This window comes from Sesamum indicum, linkage group LG8 (genome assembly GCF_026168435.1).
Source record: "Sesamum indicum cultivar Baizhima isolate 11 linkage group LG8, ASM2616843v1, whole genome shotgun sequence".
Lineage (NCBI taxonomy): Eukaryota > Viridiplantae > Streptophyta > Magnoliopsida > Lamiales > Pedaliaceae > Sesamum > Sesamum indicum.
Genome location: NC_142664.1, coordinates 22026112 through 22052776, shown reverse-complemented (window position 1 = coordinate 22052776; position 26665 = coordinate 22026112). Strand labels below are relative to the sequence as shown.

The window sequence follows — 26665 nt, the reverse complement described above, 5'->3', positions numbered from 1 at the left end:
AAACGTCACACGACTCACCAACCCTCCATTTCATTAATTCCTTACTTACATTTATTTTTATTTTTGTTTTATTTCTTTTTGGAGAATTTTTATTTTAGTTTGAGGGTGTTTGGCAATTCTTTTTTAAACAATACAACTTTTAAAATTTAAAAATAAAATATTAAACGCCTATAAACTCTTTTAAAAATAATGAGGAGTTCTCGAGTTATTTAAAAAATCTCAACAAGTTAGTTCAACTTTTTTGAGCTAATTACAAATTTGTTATAATTAATAACATATTATTATGTTTGTAATTTTATAACATTTACTATGAAATAAAATCTAATATTTTATATAATGATAGAACTTATATGATTTTATAAATATACGATTTTTTTAAATAAATTTTACAAATTATCTTGTTTGGCGCGATATTTTCACGGGAAAAATAGTTTATTAGCTTTGATTTTTTCTTCCGTTGAAAAATTTTCTTAGCACTTCCGAGCGGCCGTCACAATGACTATAGCTAAAATGGTTTTAAAAAAAAATCGTCCTAAAATCTGTTGCTAAAGGGCTGTTTCTTTTGCAGCATTGTACCAAAGATGTGGGTATATATATATTTTAAATAAAATGAAAAATAATTTACTTAAGGTGGCTGATAAAAATTGTAAATGTCCCATCAATCTGATTTTTGTACCTTCACGAAATTGCCTTTCTGTAAGTTTCGCCTCAAGATTTGGTTTGTTCATGATTTTACCTATGATCGATGTAAAACTCTCGAGTTCAAGAGAGCAAATAACATCTCCATTGTAAACCTTTCATAAAAGTCGACAAAAAGTAGAGGAAAACACAGGCCCATATATACAAAGCCTAAGGAAGAGAATATGCTAACAAACCATATTTAAAACTAAGTGAAAGTATAATAAACTGTGCAACTGACTCAATGGCATAACTAACCCAACTGTACAAAAATGATAAATAGAAAACACGTGTGAACAGTGATCGCTAGCGAACTCCAAGACGGCGATCTGCATATGCGACCCGACCAAGCCTCTGCGCTGGTTGTGCAGAAGCGACCTCACTGGGCAGACGCGATGCAACCTTGCTCTGTTCACATATTGATCAAAGTTTTTAATTATAATAAATATTTTGATCAAGTTCATAAAAATAATAGTTAATAGTCGTTCCATAATTCTGATTAATTAATATTTACCATGTTTTTTTGCTTTTAATCATGATAGTCATACAAAATAGTTATATTGCTTTACTGATCAAAGATATACGAAAACCCTACATACCAACTACTTGATATGTGTCTTTTTGTGTGTATATATTTCTCTTGTTATGTCCCGAGGGACGGAGCCGGCTAGGTTAGCAGAAAGATGGTTATCGGTTCAAGAACGTAAGGTGCCCCTGCTTTTTCAGGGTAAGAAGGGGTAGAGAAAATGCCTCGAGCCAATGTTCAAGCACCAGGCGCTAAAAAGATATGATTTTAATACATATATTCAACATCTATTATTATTATATTTTTTACAAGTCATAAAATAAATAATAAATCAAAAGGATGTCAAGTCAAACCCATGACTTAAGCGCAAGTGAAATAAATTTTCAGAAAATAATATAACATACATGTATTATTTTTCTTAGTAAGAGTCAGAAATTTACAAAAACATACATACGAAAATACTCCCTTTTTTTCACTCTTTTTCACCAGAAATTAGTAAACAACTTCTTCTCTAACTTGAACTCATCAATAGCGACGAGTAACAACATATGAAAATGCATGTGTGTAACTCTTCAACAAATAGAGACGGATAGACACTTAGGATCTTTCAAAGTTTGGTGGGGCAAATATGAACGTGTTTTATTGGTGATGTCATGTCTAACCAATTCAAAAGGTCACTTCAGGCAGAACAGATCACTTGGGGAAGAAGCAGTTTTATGATTTTACGTTTTTATTAGTTTTACTCATTAATTACTACTTTTTCGTTTTAGCGTTTTCTTCTTCGTACTTATAGAAACGTGTCAGCTTCAGAATTTGAGCTCCAGCAGTTATTGGGTTAAAGATTAATTAGGCTTATTTCAAAATTTTGTTTTGAATGATTGTTCGGCCTACCTAGAGCTTTATAAATAGTGTTGTAGCTCCCATTTGTAAAATTGATTTTTGAGCAATACGATTCTCAAGTTTTTTAACTCTCTGATTCTGCAAATGGCAATCTTTTCTCTTGCTTCCGTTTCTTTGCATGGACTACATTCAATTTACATATGTAGATAGTGTAGTTATTTACTTACTGACTTGCAGGTCACTCTCTGCTAATATTTTTCCGGTATAGATCTCTACCCACCGATAATTAGGTCCAAACATTGCATTTCAATCAGATAGGGTCAGTATGCAGTTTTTCCTTAACCCATCAATAAAAATAAAAATTACCTTATAGAGTTGTGTATATATGTACTCATTGAGGATTGGGTTATGTGCTTGTTTATATGTTAAAAAAGAATTTACTTTTAAGTGTGATATTGTTTTTCGTGATTTTCTTGTCTCCTTTTTGTTGAGTGAAAAGTGAACAGAGAAAAGGAGAATGAAAGGTGAGAGTGTGGGTGGTGGGGCTTTCAATTATGGAGTTGGTAAAATGGTGGGAAAAGGAGGAAGGGGACAAGGGGATCCGAGAGGTTGGTACTCTTAACCAAGCTCTCATGTGCAAAAGACTCTGTGAGGTGATTCGATGTGACAGGACCTCTATATGGGTGGATTGGTTATTCCATCGGTGACTCCGAGAGGATTCTATTTGGACGTTACCGGAGCATAGAGGGCCATGGGGATGGAGAAAACTTTTATGCCTATGATCGTGGATTCGATCAATGGTGGAGTATCGTATTGGTGATGGTAGAGGGTTTTACTTATGGAAGGATTCGTGGCACCACCTAGGCCCACTTATGGACAGATTCCCACGCGGACCTATTAGTTTGGGATTGGATGCACCAATCATGCTGACCTCCATTATTCATGAGGGACAATGGCATTGGCCATTGATTACGGATATGGAGTACATGGAGATTATACATACCTTGCAAAGGATTTACGGGGGTGACGACCGCATTGTATGGAGGTGTACTAGTGGGAAGCCCACGACCCACGATATTTATCGACTTATGAGCCCACCGGGACCGAAAGTAGGCTGGACTTCACTACTTTCGGGTTCTCTGTAGATACCGCAGCATATGTTTATATTGTGGCTTGCAATTCTAGAGAAATTATCCACTACGGATAAACCTTGGTTATCCCACCTTGGGAATTGTGTGTTCTGTCATGAAAATATGATGGAATCACACAACCACCTATTCTTCGGGTGTAGGTATAGTAGAGATTGCCTTTTTTTTGTACGGCAAATGGTTCGGTTCCCTTGGCCTAATAGCGATTGGACAAGGGATATTGACTGGGGTGCGAGGAAGTGGCGTGGGAAGCACATCATCAACATATCCTATCGTGCATTACTTGGAGCGTGCGTTTATCATTTATGGAGGAAGCGAAATTTGAGGAGATTTGAACACGAGGAAAGACACCCGAGGATTGTGGCTGACTTAATTGTGGAGGATGTCCAAATACGTATACTAAATGTTAAGTTAACTAGTTCGGTCAGTACATGCGCATTGTATAGACTTTGATATATCCCTTAGCCTGTTGAGGACATCATATGATAGGGATATCTGTTGTACTATATATTTTCTTTTATTAATGAAAATTATATTTTTTCCAAAAAAAGAAAAATGGTGGAAGAAGACGGTGTGTTTGAGGATTTTCAGGGGTTGCATGAGGGTTTTCGCTTTCTTTGATTTTTCTAATGGTAGATTTTCTTACGTCATGACACGTCGTTCTTATGTGCATATAGTAAATAATATTTTATACTTTAAAATATATTATGAATAAATATATATATATATATATACACATAACCAATACATCATAATTCTAAAAAAGAAAAAAAAGAAAGCAACAAAGAGAAAAAAAAGAATTGATGTAGTGGTTATAAAATGACACGAAGTTACTTTTGTAAAAAAATATATAATTATGATTAATTTTTTAAATAATATAGTTAGGGGTATAATTCATATTTAAAAATCGGTGTTTACGGTATTACTAATCGTCGTTTGTGAGTATAGAGGATCTTTACTTTATGAGAATTTTAAAAACGTAATATGAATACTTTATTTAACTAGAGTTTTAATTTGATCTCAAATTGAAAAAAATTGAAATATTTATCTTATTTCCCTATTCCACCCACCGGTATTGTTATTGACATTACACAAGTATCGCAGTATTCATGATTGGCACATACTTTAGACATTTACCTTAACACTTTCGTTTGAAGTAGGGCCACCTTATTGTCCTGCAGATATTGTCGTCTCTTGCTTCTCTATTCAAACATGAGAAAGATACGTGTCGGCACCAACAAATTGGGATGGAAAATACAGTTGAAGAACACAGCTTGATAGAAAATAGGAATTAGACGTAGCAGAAAACACTGAGATGGAATGGTTGTTTGTTGTTGGTGTTGGGTGTTCGATTTCTTTGGGAGCAGATTTACTTCTACATTATTTACTCTTTTGATGTGTCCTTTTTTCTTCATACGTTTCAACAAACTGAGCTAATTCATATTTAATTTTTCCACCAAACAAAAGTTGATTTTTTTGTTATTTACCTTATAAAATCCTAAAATTCTTTTTGACATTTGAAGAACCTTTAGGGTTAAATATACTTTGCACTAGGGGTGGGCATTCGGGTCGGGTTAATCGAGTCCCGACCCGATCGGGTTCGGGTAGAATAAGGCGGGTTGTTCGGATTTTTACGGCGGGTTCGGATAATCCGAAACCCGCCTATTGTTAGTCAGATCGGGTTCGGATTTTAAAACCCAACCCGATTACCCGATCGGGTACCCGACGTCAAAAGGGGGGAAATTAATAGGGTTTCTGTCTTCTGCATTTCGGTTCATTTCTTCCTCTCTCAGCTCCTGCGTTTCATTTCTTCCTCTCTGCTCCAGCGTTTCATTTTATTTCTTCTTCTCTCTCACCGTCGTCGTCGCCGTCGCAACTCGCACGAGCCTCTCTCTCACTGTCGCCGTCGCCTATCCTGTTGCCGTCGGCCCACCCTTTCAATTGCTTCTCTGTAATCTGTATGTACAATTGCTTCTTTGTAATTGCTTCGCCGTCGCCGTCGCAACTCGCACGAGACTCTCTCTCACCGTCGCCGTCGCCACCGCCTGTCCTATTGCCGTCGGCCCACCCTTTCAATTGCTTCTCTGTAATCTGTATGTACAATTGCTTCTCTGTAATTGCTTCTCTGTAAATTTGTAATTGCTTCTCTGTAATTGCTTCTCTGTATATGTACAATTGCTTCTCTTTCAATTGCTTCTACACGTGTTAACTAATTCTGATAGGAGTTTCTTATATTTAACTGCAACGAGCTGATATGAATATGTTTGGTGTGGGGGTTGAGTGAGCAGCTGCTGCGTTGTTGAGGAAAAAAATAGGAGATTGAGGTGTCTAGATTGAGGAAAGACAACACATTTGTTGGGGGTGACTGTATAAGTGGAATGCTTTCTTATAAGCAGTTTATCCACTAGTGTGGATGGTGTTATGACACGAGCTTGCTATTTTTTCAACTCCACTGTTGATGCCCATTCTTGCGATTTAAATACGGCTTAACTGGCATATACTTGACGATAGACTCTGACATTTAATCACATTAAATTTAATCACATTTAATAAACATGAGCTCTCACATTTAATCACATCAAATTTAATCACATTTAATAAACATGAGCTCTCACATTTAATCACATCAAATTTCCCTTCATATAAGCTTTTCGCCCTAAAAATTTGTTTCATAATTTGAACAATGAAAACTCATGCATAATCAATGTGCTTCATATTAAAATTGATTCTCATGAATTGTTAGGGTTAATGTCCTCAATTTGTTTTTTATTATTTTTTGTCCTCAATTTGTTTTCTATTTTTAATGATTATGTAAATGTATTTTAATTTGAAATATTACCTTAATATTATTATTGTTGTGGATGTTTTACCTTAAATATTACCTTAATATACTTTTCGTCCATTGATTACGGGATCTTATGTAACTTATATGTGGATGTTTTAATCTTGCAGATGTCAAATTCTCAATCTCAATCTTCACCTACTGTAGACTTATCAGATGCTCAAGATCAAGGCATAAATATGAACATGGTTCATAATCAGGTCAGTGGTGATCATGTTGACTTTGATGTTGATAAGGGTATGGATATGTCAGAGGATGAGGACAATATTCCACTTGATTCTAAGAAAAGAAAAAAGAGGGTAGTGACTTCTAGATCACCTTGGTGGGACCATTTTCATAAATTTTACTGTGAAAAAGATAAAGTGCAAAAGGCTAGATGCAAATATTGTACTAGGGAAATCAAAGCCGATCCAAAAGTACATGGAACTAGGCCTCTAAAGAACCACTTTGAATCTTGCAAGAATAAACCTCATGATGTTTCCACCAATCAGACGAGATTGTCTTTTCAATAATTCGTTTAGGCGAAAAAGAGGCCCCTCTTGTCAATTGAAGATTTGATCAAGAGAAAATTAGAGAGGCTTTGTCATATATGGGTTGTAGATGAGCTCCCATTTAAAACAGTTGAGAATTCTGGATTTAGACATTTCATATCGGTGGCTTGTCCAATGTTTGCTATTCCATCAAGAAGGACAATAACAAAAGACATTTTCCATATGTATGTCAATGAAAGAGCAAAATTGAAGTCATTTATTAAAAATCATGCTCAAAGGGTTTGCATTACAACAGACACTTGGACATCTATTCAGAAAGTCAATTACATGTGTCTCACTGCTCATTTTATTGATGATGATTGGAACTTACATAAGAGAATTTTAAATTTTTGTCCAATTATCGGACACAAAAGTGAAGAAGTTAGTAGAGGTGTTGAGAAATGTTTGCTTGAATGGGGTATTGATAAGATTTTTACAATTACTGTTGATAATGCATCTTCTAATGATGGAGCTATGGTTTATTTGAAAAAGAAACTTGAAAACTGGGGTCAAAATATTTTAGGTGGAAAATATGTGCACATGAGGTGTATAGCACATATAATCAACCTTGTGGTTCAGGATGGTTTGAAAGGGAAGGATGAGCATGAGGCAATATCTCGTATTAGAGGGGCAGTTAGGTACGTGAAAAACTCTCCGGCTAGGTACAAAAAATTTCAAGAATGCGCTGAATTTATGGAAACAAAGAAGTTATTGTCTCTTGATGTACCTACCAGATGGAATTCCACCTATTTGATGTTAGAAGCTGCGACATGTCTTAAAAGGCATTTGATGCTTATGAAGATATTGATCTTGCTTATAAGAATGATCTTTCAAAGAAACCATTTGATGGGGTTCCTATTGAATCTGATTCGGATAGGGCAAAGATGCTATTGAAGTTTTTGAAGCATTTTTACAATCTCACATTGTGCATTTTCGGTTCTTCATATGTCACATCTAATATTGTGTTTTATGAAGTATGTGAAGTTGATTTGCTTCTCCGACGATGGTTGCATAGTGATGATATTGAATTAAGTGATATGGCAAGAAAAATAAAAGAAAAATTTGACAAATATTGGGGATCAATTGAAAAGATGAATATGGTTTTGTATTATGGTGTGATACTTGATCCACGTCACAAATTGGGGTTTGTAGAATTTTCCTTTGATAAATTATATGGTGGTATTGGACAAAGTGATGTAATGAAAGAGAGGGTACGAGATGGTCTTCATGAGTTGTTCAATGATTACAAGTTAAGATATGGACACGCTCTTCAAGAAACTTTAGAAAGCCCGGGTTCATCGTCTAGTCGTGTTTCTTCATCTTCTTCCTCATCAAAAGAAATATTTATGCATGATGAAGAGAGCGAGACTCGCAGGTTTTCTTTACAACAAGAGTACATGATGTACATGACAGGAGGAAAAGATCACGTGAAATCAGAGTTAGAGAAGTATCTCGGTGAGGATGTTGAAGAGTATAGGGAAAAGTTTGATATATTAAAATGGTGGAAAGTGAACACTCAGAGGTTTTCGATTCTTTCAAAGATGGCTCGAGATATATTGGCAGTTCCTGTTTCGACTGTTGCTTCAGAGGCCGCATTTAGCACCGGTGAACATGTTCTTGATGCATTTAGGAGCTCACTATCTCCTAAAATTGTTCAAGCTATTATTTGTGCTCAAGATTGGATCCGTAAAGATTCCAAGCCAATAAGCATAGAAGAAGATTTAAGTGAAATTGAAATGTTTGAGCAAGGTACTTTTTATTTTCTCTTTTGCTTTGTTTTATATTAAATTCTATATATTTTTATTTATATTAATCTCAATTCTTTTTTTTTTTTATTTTCTTGTAGAGTTGACAAAATTGGGAGTCGCTTCGACCATAATTGATATTTGACTGGACTACTTTGGACTTTGGAATATTTTGGATGTGGTACTTCACAATTCACATTATTGTAAATTGATTATTAGAATGTAATGACTTGATGGATTATTTTGTTCATGTTGATATTTGCAAAAATTGAATGTCTCTTGTGACTCTTTTCCATTGCAATTTATTTTATGAATAAAATTTGATTACTTCATAATAATAAAAAAAAAAATTAAACTCGGGCAAAACTACCCGAACCCGACTGTCGGGTACCCGACTAGCCGGGTACCCGCCCTACTCGGGTTCGGGGTCGGGTAGTGTTATACACTACCCGACGTGTCGGGTACCCGACCCGACGCCCACCCCTACTTTGCACCCCTGAATTATGCGTGTAGTCGCATTTACAGTCTGACAACATAATTTGACATTGTTAGAACAAAAATGCACATCTCACTTACCCGCTATACTTTTTATTTTACTCTCTAAAATATGTTTTATTAAAAAATCTCCTCCAAAACAACTTATAGTGATTCGAAATTTTACTCAAATTTTTTATATTAAAAATAATATTTAAAGTTTATAACTCTTTTATAAATTGTGTATACAAAAAAACAAAAAGAAATATAAGCTTAATATATGCAACTATACTTGACAAAGTATATAATTTATGTTTAAAAGTACATGCATGCAAATATGTGTAAATAGATAATGCATATAATATTATATAAAAAGCATGTGATATTCAATTAGGTTTATTCAATTACATGTTTACATAATAAAAATATATTGTATCATTACTAAAAAATTAAAGAATATTATATATTGATTATATTATAGGGTTGCATATTTTACAATGCATGTCTTCATATATGTTTGGTGTAATATTTCAAAATTGTATTAATAACTTCTTTTTTAAAAAAAAGAATATATCAACACAAGTTAAAATTATATAAATATTTTACTAGTTATATGATAAATATAAGGATTGTAAATTTATAAAATTTATACAAATCCTATACTCTATATAAAAATCATAAATTTAGATAGTGTTTATTTTTAAAAAATATAACAATTCAGATAATATTTAGGAGAATTGATTGTAATAAACATATTCGGGGATATAAATGCTAAGGGCATTTTCATCATAAAAAATTAATTCATATTATGACGGGCTATTTTGTTACATTTTATAATTTAAAAGTGTAAATACACTTTATGCATAGTTCAACGGTGAAAAATATATTTAACCCAAACCTTTATAACAAATTGTCAAAAGTTAGATTCCAGAAAAGGTGTACCACATCAAGTTTAGAAATACCAAAAAAGGAATACATTTTGAAGGAAAAAGTATTATTTTAGTCCGCTAAGTATGTCTAATTTTAATTTTAGTCCGATAATTATGTCCATTTTTATTTAGATCCAGTAACTTATGAAATTGATTACTTTTAGTCTTTTGTCAAATTTTCAGACAATTTTACCCCTATGAAACTTTTTAAAGGCAGTTTTAGTTCATATACACTCATAGGGGTAAAATTGTCCAAAAATCTGCCAGAGAACTAAAAGTAAGCAATTTCGTAAGTTACTGGACCTAAACGAAAAAAGACATAGTTATCGGACTAAAATTAAAATTAGATATACTTAGCGAACTAAAATAATATTTTTTCCTATTTTAAAATAATCAACAAAAACTAAGGGGCGTTTAAATGAAATGAGTTAACAATTGACATAATAGTGTAGGAAATAGAGTTTGAGATAAAATAAGGTGATTGAGTTGCACGTAAAAACACAAATACCAGGAATGATATTTTTAGTACAATTTGAAGTAGTTTGCTCTGAATCAAACGTCTAAAGTTGGATAACATATATAGATTAAAATTTGGGTCATTTGAGACGCTTGCACAAAGTAAGTCCATCTCCAATAGAGAGATGAGCTAACTCGATGCGACCATCATTTGCCAGAAAGGAGTTCAACTTCATGATATGCCCTCTGCACCCCTTCAAGTAGTCTTGCATCTCATCATCTTCAGACGCTGCCACTGTGCCCGACCACAGGGTGTTGTCGTAGGCTATGATCCCTCCCACTTTAACCAGCTTCAACAACAACTCATGATAGTTGATGTAGTTCTCCTTATCAGCATCCACAAATGCAAAATCGAATGTTCCTTCCTCTCCCTAATCATTTCATCATCAAACAATCAACATCCCTCATTACAATGTTTAATCATAAAAATAATATTCGCACATTTACAAATTACACCAATACCTCATGCAATCATATTTTAAATACTTATATACCCTTTTGGCCGTCTCAAGAGGAGATTTATAATGTGAAACATAATTGCTGTAAACTGCATGCTGTAAAGTATAATTCTTTAAAATTGAGGAAATAAATTTATTTTAATTATACACCATATATATATATATATGAACAATTATAAATTAAGGAATTAAATAAACAAAGTGTTTCTTCAATGCTTTTCCAATATAGATTGGTTTATAGAAGACAAGACTAAAGTTTAGCAATGATTGAACTAAGGAAAAAGCAAAAGCCATAATATTAAACATGACTACGTGCATAGAATATATATATATATATAGAAGCCCACCAACCCCACCACCTTCCAAAAAATTGACTAATCCCTAAGGGCATAGATATAATTTTTCCATAATTGTATATTATTAATTAAGCTTTCTGCATGACTAATAATACCACATGTTCCTAGGAAAAAGAGTTGCAATAAATGGCCAACCACTAATTAAGGCATATATAGTGCTCATCCACTCATAATCTTGATTATATAGAATATTACAATATGGGATTAATATATATTTGATCCATAATATATATTATTATTATTATATATGTGTTTATGTATATATGTATACCTTGGCGAGGAAATCATTCATGACTTTCATAGCATCGGATTGAATGAACTGAATTTTATGGGTCATGTTTGCTTTCTGGATAAATGGCAGTCCAGTCTCGTATGCTTCCCTATCTGGATCAATTGCTATTATCTGAAAATTCATATAATAAAATTATAAAATTTTGAATTCTTAAAACATATATATATATATATATTGCATAATTCATTATGATTTTCATTTAATTACAATTATGTTCTATATATATGTTGAAAGAAGAGTATTAATTACGTACTTTGCCATCATCAGGGAGAGCAAGAGCCGTAGAGAGAAGTGAGTAACCCGTAAACACTCCAACTTCAATCGTCTTCTTCGCGTTCATAATTTTCAAGAGCATAGACAGAAATTGGCCCTCGTCAGCTGGCACATTCATCAAGCTCCTGATCATCAATGCAAAAACATTAATCAGAAGAGAGAGAGAGAGAGAGAGAGAGAGATGAGAGCATAAGTTGAAGATAGTACCAAAATTGATATTTGTCGACAGTTGCATTTCTGAGTTCTTTGAGTTGTTCATGCTCTCTCGGATAAGCACTTGTCTCCAACAAGTACTGCAATACACAAAAAAAAAAAAAAAAAAGTAAAAAAATTAATTCCATATGTCCTGACCTTGATAAAGGTCAAAGTCAGCCTCCAACCTCTAGTTATGATACCTAATCTATGTAAATTCTATATGCATTATTTACAGAAACATATGAAGTTGTAATAATCCAAATTACTTCCACAAAAACAAAAAGTAAAAACGACCCCTACCTACATTTCAAAATTTTTCGACAAAATCTGAATCTCTGTAGAATCGAAAATACAATTGTATGTACGAGTACATATATACATAACTCACTGAATCAAATATCTTTTTTGGTTTTAATTTTTAAAATATTAAATCCGATCAAAAGTGGAGCAGAGAATGGACCTTAGCGAGAGCATCGCTCTGAAGAATGGTGCCGCAGAACTTGTCTTTCATTGTGGACTTAATGGAACCAAATGAAAGAAGGAATTAAATCAGAGTATTTGATGAGTTGAAGGAACAAACAAAGCAAAGTGTGGATGATTTTTGAATATGTGAATGTGAGCAATTTATAAGGGTACGTTACGGCTAAGGCGGCAGCAACGCGTGAAAGCTGCAACTTGGGAAATGTCACACGACTCACCAACCCTCCATTTCATTAATTCCTTACTTATATATTTTTTTTATTTCTTTTTGGGAATTTTTATTTTAGTTGGAGGGTGTTTGGCGATTCTTTTTTAACAATTCAACTTATAAAATCTAAAAATAAAATATTACAGGTCTATAAACTCTTTTAAAAAATAGCGAGGAGTTCTCGAGTTATTTAAAAAATCTTAACAAGTTAGTTCAATTTTTTTGAGCTAATTACAAATTTGCTATAATTAATAACTTATTATTATGTCTGTAATTTTATAACTTTTACTATGAAACAAAATCTAATATCTTATAAACAAATATTTTATATAATGATAGAACTTATATGATTTTATAAATATACGATTTTTTAAATAAACTTTACAAATTATCTTGTCGGGCACTATATTTTCATGGAAAAAATAGTTTATTAGCTTTGATTTTTTCTTTCATTGGAAAATTTTCTTAGCACTTCCGAGCGGCCGTCACAATGACTATAGCTAAAATGGATTTTTAAAAACAAATCGTCGTAAAATCTGTTGCTAAAGGGTTGTTTCTTTTGCAGCATTCTACCAAAGATGTGGGTATATATTTTTTTAAAAATAAAATGAAAAATGATTCACTTAAGGTGGCTGATAAAAATTGTAAATGTCCCATCAATCTGATTTTTGTACCTTCATGAATCTGCCTTTTTGTAAGTTCCCTCTCAAGCATTGGTTCGATCATGATTTTATCTATGATCGAAATATTGATTAAATTTTTTAATTATAATAAATATTTTGAGCAAGTTCATAAAAATAATAATAAATAGTCGTTTCATAATTTTGATTAATTAATATTTACCGTATTTTTTTACTTTTAATCATGGTAGTCAAACAAAAAAATTATATTTCTTTTAGTGATAAAAAATATACAGAAACCCTACGTACCAACTATTTGATATGTATCTTTTTGTGTGTATATATTTTAAAAAGATATGATTTTAATACATATATTCAACATATATTATTATTATTATCTTTTCTAGAAGTCATAAAATAAATAATAAATCAAAAAGATGTCAAGTCAAACCCATGACTTATGCACAAGTTGAAATAAATTTTCAGAAAATAATCTAACATACATGTATTATTATTCTTATATAGTAAGAGTCACAAATTTATAAAAACACACGTAAGAAAATACTCCCTTTTTTTTTCACCAGAAATTAGTAAACAATTTCTTCTCTAACTCGATTATGATTAATGATGAAATCATCAATAGCGACGAGTAACAACATATGAAAATGTATGTGTATAAACTCTTCAACAAATAGAGACGAATATTTACTGTCGTCATTACCATATATCATATGCGATAGCAACCAATAACAACATATGAAAATGCTTATGTATACCCTTCAACAAACAGAGACGGACACTTACCATATATCAAATGTCATAATAATTAAATAATTCTGAATATTAAAAAAAAAAACACGCAAGTTTGGCGAAGGGGTTAATTGCATTACATCCACCTGTCGGGGCAGTACGTACTATTAATTACAAAACTTCCCAAAAAATAAAAAAAAACATAACAACACGGTTACATAGTCCTCGAACTCTGTTTCTGAAAAAAGAAATCTTACAGTCTCCCACATAAGGAGCCGAGTTGTCCTATTTTTAAAAATTCAAGGGGTTCGCATTGCATTGGTTTTTGGTTTTTTTTTTCAAGAGAATTTAATATTTATTAATTTTTTTGGAGGAGGATATGTTGCATTTAATTCAGACGATGTGTATAATAATTAAAAAGCACAGAGTTGACAGGTAATGAGAAATCGGGCTATGTTAAGGGCAGAGATAGTTGAAGTTTTTGAATGGGGAATCGATGCGATTTGTTCAAAGTTTGGTGCGAAGTCGCAGTACAGTGCTTGAGGAAAATGTCAACATGCTTTTATTGGTGAAGTCAATGTCTGAAGAATTCAAAATTTAGTTCTGAATGCATATTACTGATTGAGGTTGGTAGTCAGTACAATACAAGAATAAAGTAGTATTTTTTTTATTTTATTATTTAGGTATTATACAGTTATTTTTTATTATGATAGAGGTTTATAATTTTTTAAATAACGAGAAAGTATTTATAATTATATCAAATCTTAAAAAGGTAGTTATAATTCATCTTCCCCTCCCCCACATGAAGTCAAAGGTCAAAATGCAGAATAATGAGGTTGGTCGTCAGTACAATAAAACGATTATATTATCTTGGCCTTTAATTTTTAATAGTGTTTCTTTAAATATTTTACTTTTATTTTTATAATTTTTTAACTTCTTAAGCTCATAACTCTCTCTCTCTCTCTCTCATGCTTTTTAATTTACTTGAAATATGGAGCTTGATGAATGTGCCAGCAGACGGGGGCCAATTTGTGTCTATGCTCTTGAAGATTATGAATGCGAAAAAGACAATTGAAATTGGAGTTTTTACCAGTTATCTGTTCATAATAATTAATTTTTATTTTTTAAATTTATTTTGCACACTCATATGAGTAAGCCGCCACACTCTAGTTTACATAACTGTTCTGTTTAGAAAAACAATGGTTAAGACTGTGGTTGCGTATCACGATCGCTGGTGTGTTTTTTTTTAAAAAAAAAAAAATTCCTTATCAGAATGCTTTTGTACCCAACCCGCATATAAGAAATAATATCATTATGGCTCATGAATTATTACACACTATGAAATAAAAAGTATTCAAAAAGAGCTATACGACAATAAATTTAGACTTAGAAAAAGCTTATGATAAAACGGGGTGGTGATTAAATTCAATTTCCCCACCATTTGGATTAATAGAATAATGAAGTGAATCTCTACGGTCTCTTATAGCCTTAATGTAAACGGACTCATTTCGAGAAATTGGTGAACCAATAGGTTTGTGCACAGACATACTTATTCATAAATTGGAGTGATCTTGGCATTAGGAATCTTAATAAAACTCAAGTGGACTGCTCCTCTGCTTCAAGATTGATGTTGGGGGAGTGCAATAGAATGTGAGACCTTTTGGCACAAAATGCAGCAACTAATGATATCAATCAAATTTATCATACTACTCCACCCCTTTCCACTCATCTTAGAAAATGATATGCATTTTTGAAACTTCTAGAACAATCTATAGTCCTTTTATTAACTCTATTTTATGTTTTTTATATAATCCGATAAGTAAAAACGTATTTTCTTTTTATATAAAATAGATAAAAAGGAGAAATTAATTATCTAAATGAATCAAGACACAAGTGAAAAAAAGCCCCAGCAAATAAATATTCTACCACTTTCTTTTTTCTTTTCTTCTTCAACCCAATTTTCTCTTCTTCATCTTTGTTTCCTTCTTTCCCTTCACTTTTTTCTCCATTAGCCGTCATACCACATCATACTTGTCTACATATAATAAATAATATTTCATATTTTGAAATATATTATGAATAGAAAAAAAATATGTGACAAATTACATATGAAAAAAACAACTTAAGGAATTATTAACACAAAAGGAAAAGGAATTGATGTGGTGGTTATAAAATGACGCGGAGCTACTTTTGTAAAAAGAAAATATAATTATAATTAGTTTTTTAAATAATATAATTAGGAGTATAATTTTTATATTTAAAAACTAGTACTACGATATCACTAATCATCGTTTGTAAATTAGAGGGACTTTGCTTTACGGCAGTCTTACTTTGGTCCTAAATGAAGAAAACTCAAAACATTTATCTTATTTTCCTATTCCACCCCTAGGTGTTGTTATTTGGGTTGTTGTGGCTTTCTGGTTTCCCTGCATTCCATTACATAAGCATCACATATTCATGCATGTTCATAATTGGCACATAATTTGGAAATTTACCTTAACACTTTTGTTTGAAGTAGGGCCACCTTATTGTCCACCAGATCACTACAAAAAAATAGGGTATCAGAGACGAAAATTTCCATCTCTGAAAGTAGGATTTCCGTCTCTAAAGCAAATTAGCGAAGGAAAAATCCATCGCCGAAGTCCGTGGCTGAAAGCCCCGTAGCTAAATTATTAGCGACGGAAATATTCCGTCTCTAATTCTGAGACGGAACATTCCGTCGCTAATTCTATCGACAAACAAGAAGAATGTTTAAGTGTAATCCGTCTCTGATTTCCGTAGGCAATCCGTCTCTGATTCCGTCGATAAATAAAAGAACTTCCATCTCTAATCCGTCTCTAAAGGTAAAGTATTTTTTTGTTAATTTCCGTTTCTGAAATGCAGAAAATGTTCCGTCTCTGATTCGGCCTCTAAACTTTCAAAATTTTCTGTCTCTAATTTTGTTTCGTTTTTTTTGGGCAGATTTTTTAATTTCTGTACCCAAATTAATATTCTGGTCATTATACCATCAAATACATTCCATCAATACCAAAATCTGAATTTTTCAAACAAGAACAACAAATATTAACAAAAAAAAATACTCATAATACAACAACACTAATATAATTGATGTCATCATCCAGATACTACCAAATAATATCAACGTCTGCACTCCCAAGTTAACAAACATAAGTCAAAGTACAACCCAAATCAACATACACTAAGTCATAAACAACCAACAGAAAAAATAAACTAATTATCTTTCCTGGAATGTTATTGCTCCTGCTGTCCAGACCCATCAGCAAATTGATGGTTTGTATATCCCACATCTTGAAGCAATTTTCAAACTAATTCTTGTAGGTCTGCCTCTCTCTTCCGAGCCTCTTCCTCCGTCTTTCGAGCTTCTTCAATAGCAATTTTCTATTTTCTTGTTCTCGTCTTGAAAATTCTTCTTCCATCTTTGTAGCATTAGAGCGCATGTCCTCCACAGCTTTTGTTAACTCATTAATCTTCTCGTCAGATGCTTTAAGAGTAGAACTGAAGTTAAAAATATTTAACCATAAAAGAACTATAATGCAGAAATCTCACCTGCAGATGTTTTTAAGAACTTACCTGCAAGCACCGAATAAATCGTTTGGGATATCCTAAGTCATCACCAATGGTAATTCCATATGTCTTGCAAGTTGATTTCAGCCGACACAAACCTGCCTAAGGGAAATTTGCCGAAAGTCATGAAACTGATCTTAAGTCTTTATTAAAAAAATTGCAGCCTTGAACCCAGATATTTTAAGTTCAACATATATATTTCCAAAAAAGTGTAATATCAATAGTTAATTCATGTGTACATCATATGGTAGCGCAAACGGCAACAATTTTATATTTACCAAGGAATCTAGTCAACTGACTGCATGCATAATAACCTTTTCAATACAACTGCAACCCAAAAATCTATCTTCATATTATTTAAAGTTAGTCAACTTTCATCTATACTACTAACAAAGCATGAGAGACTGTATGGTTTTCTTATATTGTTTTACTGAAAATACATTCTCAGCTTACTTGTAGAGTTACTACATGTAGTATTGCACCATAAATAGGAGCGACCAAGGCATGATGGTTTGATATCTTAGCTGCCACTTAATATTCTATAATAAATGTAACATCGTCACTTTTAATCAATATTTAATAAATTCACAGTTAAAATTTAAAAAATATATTATTAGATTTTAAATGTTCACAGCTATATAATTATAGTAAGCATAAGTGTCCTAACTTGCAAGTATTTACAGACCTCCAAGTAAGTACTTCGTCCTCAATGGGAAATAATATTGCTGGGCTGAAAGGGCATCTAAAACAAGGAAAATGCTTACATATCACTTTTTTTTTTCTGAAAATCTCTGGTGAGACACTAGAAGATGCACCATTCCGAATATCATTTTGATATTTCTGGGCTGCTTGAACCAATTGATTAACCTGCAAGTAGAAGAATTTCATTAGTGATGTTGTTTGGTATAGAATCCACATACTTTACACTATCTACAAACAATATAGTTTAAATATATTAGTTTCTTTATATAATTTAAATATAAATATGTAACATATAATATAATATATATATATAACATATAATCAGTGAGTTTGTAATAAAAAAAATCATACTAAACAGTTTAAAGTTATATAAAATATCAATTATTTAAAATAATGCAATTGAAATATATAAAAATATTTTATAGCTGAGATTAATATATGTTCACAATCTATAGTAAATTTATACATTTATAAATGTTAGTATTATATTGATGTAACTATCATCTTACAGAATTGAACAACATAGGTTAATCGGACCATCAAACTTCAAATCAGACCGTTAGATATGATCATAGTTACAGATTAATACACTTGGTAAAGTTTTAAACTTATTGGTTATACGGATGTCAAGATATCGTACTCAAAACATAAGAATAATCATTCAAGACGGTGTATCGTAGAATCAGGCCATGTGATTTTAAATCAAACCGTCCGATATGATCTAATGGACGTGGTCTTCTATATTTAAATTTGGTGTGAATCGAGTAACCAGATTTTAAGATATCATAATTATTGATTAAATTTTTGATCTCATTATATATAATAAAATAATAATTAAAATTATTCAACCATCACTATTATTATCCAAAATAAAATATATGATATTGATTAGTAATTATAATATATGGTCAATTTTTTATTATAAAATTGATCAAATATTAAATATAAAATGAAATATATAAAAAATTCAAAAATAAAAATATATATAAAAATTAATAAAAAATTTACTTTTAGTTTTATTGTAATTAATTAAAATTAAATAATACATTATAATTATACAAATATATATAGATATTATCATGTCATATAATTACAACTTAATTATTATTTTCATAAATAAAAAAATTCCTATTTACACCATCAGAGACGGAAATTTTCGTGGTTAAATTAATGAAAAAATTAGCTACAGAAATAGAGACGGAAATGACCAAGTCTCAACCATCTCGATTTCTAAGCAATCATTTAATAGTATCAGAGATGGAAATAGAGTCGGAATTTAGCGAAATTATATATCCGTCTCTGAATCCGTCTCTAAAATAAAAATTATTAATAGTTTATCATAAAAAAGAGTTCCATCTCTAAATCCGTCTTTGATAAAGACGGATTTTATTCCGTCTCTAAATTTTGATCTCTGATACCCTGTTTTCTTGTAGTGAGATCTTGTTTCTTGCTTTTCTATTCAATGAAGGTAAACATGTTATAAATTAAAGAAAAAAGAAATACTGTAAAATCAATTGAGAGTGCAGTCAAAAGAATGCCATCCATCTACTCCCAGATTGAAATTCTATCCTAAGAGCATTAAAGCAAACATAATATCTATGTAACATTTTCTATGCACCCGTATCAACATTTGATGTGTGTCCTTTTTTGTTCATATATACATTTCAACAAACTGAGCTAATTAAGTAACTTAAGTTAATTTGGACTACTTCACATTTAATTTTTCCACCAAACAAAAGTTGAAACATGTGATATTTTCTATGCGCCCTTAAACTATGCATGTAATCGCATTTACACCACTATAGTATGAAAGGTAACAAAAATACCCCTGACAACGTAGCTTTTCATTGTTAGGATAAAAATGCGCTTCTCACTTACCCGCTATACTTTTTATTTTACTCTCTAAAATATATTTTATTAAAAAATATCCTCCAAAACAACTTATAGTGATTAAATTTTTACTCAAACTTTTTATTTTAAAAATAATTCTTAAAGTTTATAACTTTTTTATAAATCATGTACACAAAAAAGAAAAAAAATATAAGCTTAATATATGCAAATATATTTGACAAAGTATATAATTTATGTTTAAAAGTACATCCAAATGTGTAAATACATAATGCATATAATATTATAGAAAAAGCATGTGATATAAATAATAAATTTTTATTCAATTACATATTTACATAATAAAAGTATATCATATCATTACTCAAAATTAAAGAATATTATATATTGATTTATTATAGGGTTGCATATTTTATAGTGCATGTCTATATATATGTTTGGTGTAATATTTTAAAATTGTACAATAACTTATTTTAAAAAAAAAGTTCAATATATAACAACACAAGTTAAAATTATATAAATATTTTACCAATTATGTAAAAAAAATATAAGGATTGTAAATTTATAAAAAATTTAAACAGATTCTATACTCTATATAAAAATCATAAATTTATATAGTGTTTATTTAAAAAAATATAACAATTCAGATTATATTTAGGGGAACGATTGTAATAAACATATTTCAAGGATGTAAATGCTAAGGGCATTTTGTCATAAAAAAATAATAAAATAAAATAAAATTGATCCATATCATGAGGGGCCGTTTTTTTATGTTTTATAGCTTAGGGGGTAAATACACTTTATCCATAATTGAAAGGTACAAAATGTATTTAACCCAAAACTTTATAACAAATGGTCAAAAGTTAGATTCCCAAAAAAGGTGTACCACATCAAGTTTAGGAGTACCAAAAATAGAAATATATTTTAAAATAATCAACAAAAACTAACGGGCGTTTAAATGAAATGAGTTGACAGTGTAGGAAATACAGTTGCATGTAAAAATACAAATACCAGGAATGATATATATAGTACAATTTGAAGTAGTTTGCTTTTGAATACAATGTCTAAAGTTGGATAACATATATATAGATTAAAACTTGGGTCATTTGAGACGCTTGCACAAAGTGAGTCCGTCTCCAATGGAGAGATGAGCTAATTCGATGCGACCATCATTTGCCAGAAAGGAGTTCAACTTCATGATATGCCCTCTGCACCCCTTCAAGTAGTCTTGCATCTCATCATCTTCAGACGCTGCCACTGTGCCCGACCACAGGGTGTTGTCGTAAGCTATGATTCCTCCAACCTTAACCAGTTTCAACAACAACTCATGGTAGTTGATGTAGTTCTCCTTGTCAGCATCCACAAATGCAAAGTCGAATGTTCCTTCCTCTCCCTAATCATTTCATCATCAAACAATCAACATCTCTCGTTACAATGTCTAATTACAAAAATACCCCTTAAATATCTAGCAATATTACGAAAATATTCTCACATTTACAAATTACAACGATACCTCATGCGATCATATTTTAAATACTTATATACCCTTTTGACCGTCTCAAGAGGAGATTTATAATGTGAAACATAATTTTTGCAGACTGCATGCAATAAAGTATAATTCTTTAGTATTTTGGAAATAAATTTATATTAATTTTACACCATATTATAAATAAAGGAATTAAATAAAAAATTGTTTCTTCAATGCTTTTCCAATATAGATTGGTTTATAGAAGACAAGACTAAAGTTTAGCAATGACTGAACTAAGGAAAAAGCAAAAGCCATAATATTAAACATGACTACGTGCATAGAATATATACATATATAGAAGCCCACCAACCCCACCACCTTCCAAAATATTGACTAATCCCTAAGGGCATATATATAATTTTTCCATAATTGTATTTTAATAATTAAGCTTTTTGCATGACTAATAATACCACATGTTCCTAGGAAAAAGAGTTGCAATAAATGGCCAACCACTAATTAAGGCATATATAGTGCTCATCCACTCATAATCTTGATTATATAGAATATTACAATATGGGATTAATATATATTTGATCCATAATATATATTATTATTATTATATATGTGTTTATGTATATATGTATACCTTGGCGAGGAAATCATTCATGACTTTCATAGCATCGGATTGAATGAACTGAATTTTATGGGTCATGTTTGCTTTCTGGATAAATGGCAGTCCAGTCTCGTATGCTTCCCTATCTGGATCAATTGCTATTATCTGAAAATTCATACAATAAAATTATAAAATTTTGAATTCTTAAAACATATATATATATATTATATATTGCATAAATCGTTATGATTTTCATTTAATTACAATTATGTTCCATATATATGTTGAAAGAGGAGTATTAATTACATACTTTGCCATCATCAGGGAGAGCAAGAGCAGTAGAGAGAAGTGAGTAACCCGTAAACACTCCAACTTCAATCGTCTTCTTCGCGTTCATAATTTTCAAGAGCATAGAAAGAAATTGGCCCTCGTCGGCTGGCACATTCATCAAGCTCCTGATCATCAATGCAAAAACATTAATTAGAAGAGAGAGAGAACTCTAGAGAGAGAGAGAGATGAGATCATAAGTTGAAGATGGTACCAATATTGATACTTGTCGACAGTAGCATTTCTGAGTTCTTTGAGTTGTTCGTGCTCTCTCGGATAAGCACTTGTCTCCAACAAGTACTGTAATATACCAAAAAGAAAAAAAAAGTAAAAGAATTAATTTCATACGTCCTGACCTTGAGTAAGGTCAAAGTCAGCCTCCAACCTCTAGTTATGATACCTAATTTATGTAAATTCTATATCCATTATTTACAGAAACATACGAAATTGTAATAATCCAAATTACTTCCACAAAAACAAAAAGTAAAAACGACCCCTACCTACATTTCAAAAATTTTCGACAAAATCTGAATCTCGATAAAATCGAAAACACAATTGTATGTACGAGTACGTATATACATAACTCACTCAATTAAATATCTTTTTTCGTTTTAATTTTTAAAATATTAAATCCGATCAAAAGTGGAGCAGAGAATGAACCTTAGCGAGAGCATCGCTCTGAAGAATGGTGCCGTAGAACTTGTCTTTCATTGTTGGGACGTAATGGAACCAAATGAAGAGGGAATTAAATTAGACTATTTGATGAGTTGAAGGAACAAACGAAGCAAAGTGTGGATGATGTTTGAATATGCGAATGTGAGCAATTTATAAGGGTACGTTACGGCTAAGGCAAGGGCAACAACGCGTCGTAGGTGGTGAGAAACAACAATTTGGAAAAAGTCACACCCAACTAACCAACCCCCTAATTCTTATTAATTCTTCATTTAATTAACTTTTATTTAAAAAGTACACTGGTGAGATTTGTTAGTTAGTGGGGAGGTTGTCGTCGTAGGCCGGGTTTGTGTTCGGGTTCGAATTTGGGTTTGGATTCTATACCAGAAATGCATATCCAACTTATTTATCATACACTAGTACTCTCGAATATTAATTATTGTTTCCATGATTCCTACACTCTATTGGTCCTAACTAAATAATTCAATTAAAACATTTGTTATATATGATAAATTTTGACGAATTTAAAAAATATCAAGAACTAAGATTGATGAGATCGGAACATGAGTTCATAACTAATTTAGTGTTTATAGTAGAAATGAAAATGAAAATTTTCCCGTTACATCTCCTCAATTAAAAATAACGAAGAAGTCAAAGATGTATGATTCAATTGGCGAAATTAAGACCTCATGATTTTAAAGGTTATGGGTTTGAACACCATCTTATATGTGGGATATTATATTTACTGAATAGCAGGGATTGTTTCTATTGTAATTGTGATTATTTTACCTACTTTGTTTTCAATATAAAAAAAAAATAGATAGGTAAGTTTCTTCTCCTGGACTACGACTAATGACGGAATCATCAACCGACGTGACGAGCATTTTATGGATGTCGTGTCATAAGATGCTTAAGATGTCTATTACCGTATAACATGTCATATAACAATTAAAATAAACCTGGAACAATTATTCAAGAATCAAATATTTGTTTTACCACCAAACTACGCTTTCTCTGATGAATGGGATAATAATTAAAAAAAAAAAAAGGTAAATTATAGGTATTATCCATGAGATTTATCATAATTATAAATATTTTTTTGTTATTTAAAAAATTACAAATAGCTCCTTAAAAAAATAATAATTATGTAGCCCTTAGACGGTGAGGCCAGAATTACTATTTTACGCTTATTGAATTTTTTTTTTGAAAAAAGTTTGAGAAATGTAAGGAAAAAAATGAAAGTGTGTAAAGTAAATAATCAATAGAGCATATTAGTCCGAAAAAGTATTTCAAATCATAATCAAAAAGGGCATTTTGGTCAGTTCATTATAAAAATTAAATGAAGCCTATCGAAAACTAATGAAATGGATTGATTGTCAAACGACCGTTAAAATTAAAAAGTATTATAACTTTTTAAATAATGAATAAATTAATATTTATAATTATATCAAAACGTGAAAAAAGTTACTGTAATTTACTTTAATAAGAAAAAAAAAGCATAGAAATGACAGCTAATGATAAATGGAGGGATGTACAGAGTAGATATAGTTGAACTACATTTTGTGATGATTAAGGGAGACATGCGATTTGTTCAAAATTATTATTCAAAGTTTGGGGCGTTGTCGCAGTGCAGTGGAGGAAAAGGTCAACACGATTTTGTTTAGCGGAGAAGTCAATGTCGCATGTCCCTTCATTTTCTCTTTTCTGACAAATTCAACATTCACTTGTAAATGCATATATATAAATGCCAAGGTTGGTGGAGTTAATAAACCATGATATTGTTGTCCAAAACTGAAGGTTTTGTCAAAAATATATATATATATATATAATTTTTATAATTATAATTATCGTTTGTTGTTATTTGTAAAATTATAAATATTCTCATGAAATTGTTTGTTATTTAACAAATACACCCTCTTGGCAGCCCTTTATAGAGTGATATTTGTCAGACGTCCATTAATTTCAAAAAACTATTTATAATTTTTAAATAACAAGAAAGTATTTGTAATTATGATAAACCTTAGGAGAGTCTTTGTGATTTTACCTATATCAATTATCAATACAAAAAATATATAACTAACTAACAATTACTAACAAAGTAGATCAATACTCACATATTGATAAAATGAAGATGAAATTTATGTAAAAAAACATCCCATATAACAGTAATATATATATATATATATATAAATACGTAATTTTACTTCAGTTAAAAAAAGACATCACACATTGATTTTGTAAAGCAGCAGATGGCGGATCGGATTCATTTTATTTTAAATCAATATTGCATATATAGAATATTTCGTAACAAATGATGTTATTTTTATATACATGCTATGTACATATTAAATGAAGTAAAAAATATAATATGGTTTAGAATAAAAAAAAAGTCCACTTCAAACAGACGGGGCACCTAAATTGAATCAGACAGAGTACATATATCCTTTTTTTTTTTATTTCAATTTCAGAGAAATAATTGGGTGACTAATATATAAAGAGAAGTGAGAAATTACTTGTTAACAAGAGCAAAAAATATTTATTTTTATTTTTATCATTATTATTATTAGTAGTATTGAATAAATTAGTTGTATCATAATTTTTAATCATAATAATTCTAATAATCAGTATAATAATTATCGATTAGTCTAATAGATAAATGACTATTATTAAAATAAATAAAAATCCATATATTAATTTTTTTTTTAGAAAAACTCACAGTTTTGCAGTTATGACATCTCATTTTTGGCACCAAATCAGGGTTCCTTTGCTTAAGAAAAGAGTTTATCAGTGGAAATAGAAGATACATGCATTTTTATTTTTTTTAATATACACGTTATGTGTATAAAAAATGTTCTTAAGTAAATTAAATTACGTAATTTTTATACCCACAGGCCGTATATATATTTTAATAAATAGAAAACATAATATGATTTTAGATAGAAAATACAACTGCCAAAATACTTTTAACTATACATAATTCTTTCATATCCATATATTTCTATTAATTGATCATTTTCTATTCATACACCTTTATAGTTAATTCATTTAAATAATTTTGACCAGTTATATATTTATCTATTTCTTAAAAATTTAATTAAATTAATATAATAAAAATTACGATAATTCACATGCATCAAGTGTGCTTCAGTTGCTAGTTTTATATTATTTTTTTACTTAATGATATTAATCATTCAATATGAATTAACAACTCCTTTGTAATTATTAATGATTTATATTCATAATATAATGGTTTGCATAAATGATTTACTTAAAGGATAAATTTTAAAAAAAAATCAAGTTATGTTTGACAAATTGGGACACCATAGAATTTTTGAGTTCGAATTTTATTGAATATATTTAGATATTTATCGATTTTAAATTAGTGATGTTGAATTGGTATATATAATTTATTAATTCATAATTAATGTTGATTTCTTGTTAATTAGTTTATATGTGATGTGACATTGGCCGTTTACTTCCTAAAAGAACAAGAAGAAAGGGGAGATTCCTTTTCTATAATTTAATTAATATTTGATAATTGTTTATTAAGAACGAAAAAAAGTATCCAACCTCCACGATGAAATTTATCC

The 26665-nt window shown here is 30.7% G+C and overlaps 3 protein-coding genes across 3 annotated transcripts; 1 reads left to right on the top strand and 2 right to left on the bottom strand.

Moving 5' to 3' along the window:
* Positions 1-7260: 7260 nt before the first annotated feature.
* LOC148787310 (zinc finger BED domain-containing protein RICESLEEPER 1-like) lies at positions 7261-8454 on the top strand. Its single transcript, XM_088883565.1, has 2 exons — positions 7261-8313; positions 8411-8454. The coding sequence occupies exons 1-2, from the start codon at positions 7449-7451 to the stop codon at positions 8452-8454; spliced, it is 909 nt and encodes a 302-aa protein (XP_088739691.1). The 5' UTR covers positions 7261-7448.
* A 1705-nt stretch (positions 8455-10159) lies between these two features.
* Positions 10160-12422, bottom strand: LOC105168407 (flavonoid 3',5'-methyltransferase). Its single transcript, XM_011088474.3, has 5 exons — positions 12263-12422; positions 11815-11900; positions 11588-11732; positions 11314-11445; positions 10160-10599 (listed from the first exon to the last, which is right to left on the bottom strand). Exons 1-5 carry the CDS (start codon positions 12311-12313, stop codon positions 10309-10311), a joined length of 705 nt encoding a protein of 234 aa, XP_011086776.1. The 5' UTR covers positions 12314-12422; the 3' UTR covers positions 10160-10308.
* An 8550-nt stretch (positions 12423-20972) lies between these two features.
* Positions 20973-23222, bottom strand: LOC105168406 (flavonoid 3',5'-methyltransferase). The gene is made up of 5 exons (XM_011088473.3): positions 23064-23222; positions 22618-22703; positions 22387-22531; positions 22110-22241; positions 20973-21388 (listed from the first exon to the last, which is right to left on the bottom strand). The coding sequence occupies exons 1-5, from the start codon at positions 23112-23114 to the stop codon at positions 21098-21100; spliced, it is 705 nt and encodes a 234-aa protein (XP_011086775.1). The 5' UTR covers positions 23115-23222; the 3' UTR covers positions 20973-21097.
* Between the last annotated feature and the right edge of the window lie 3443 nt (positions 23223-26665).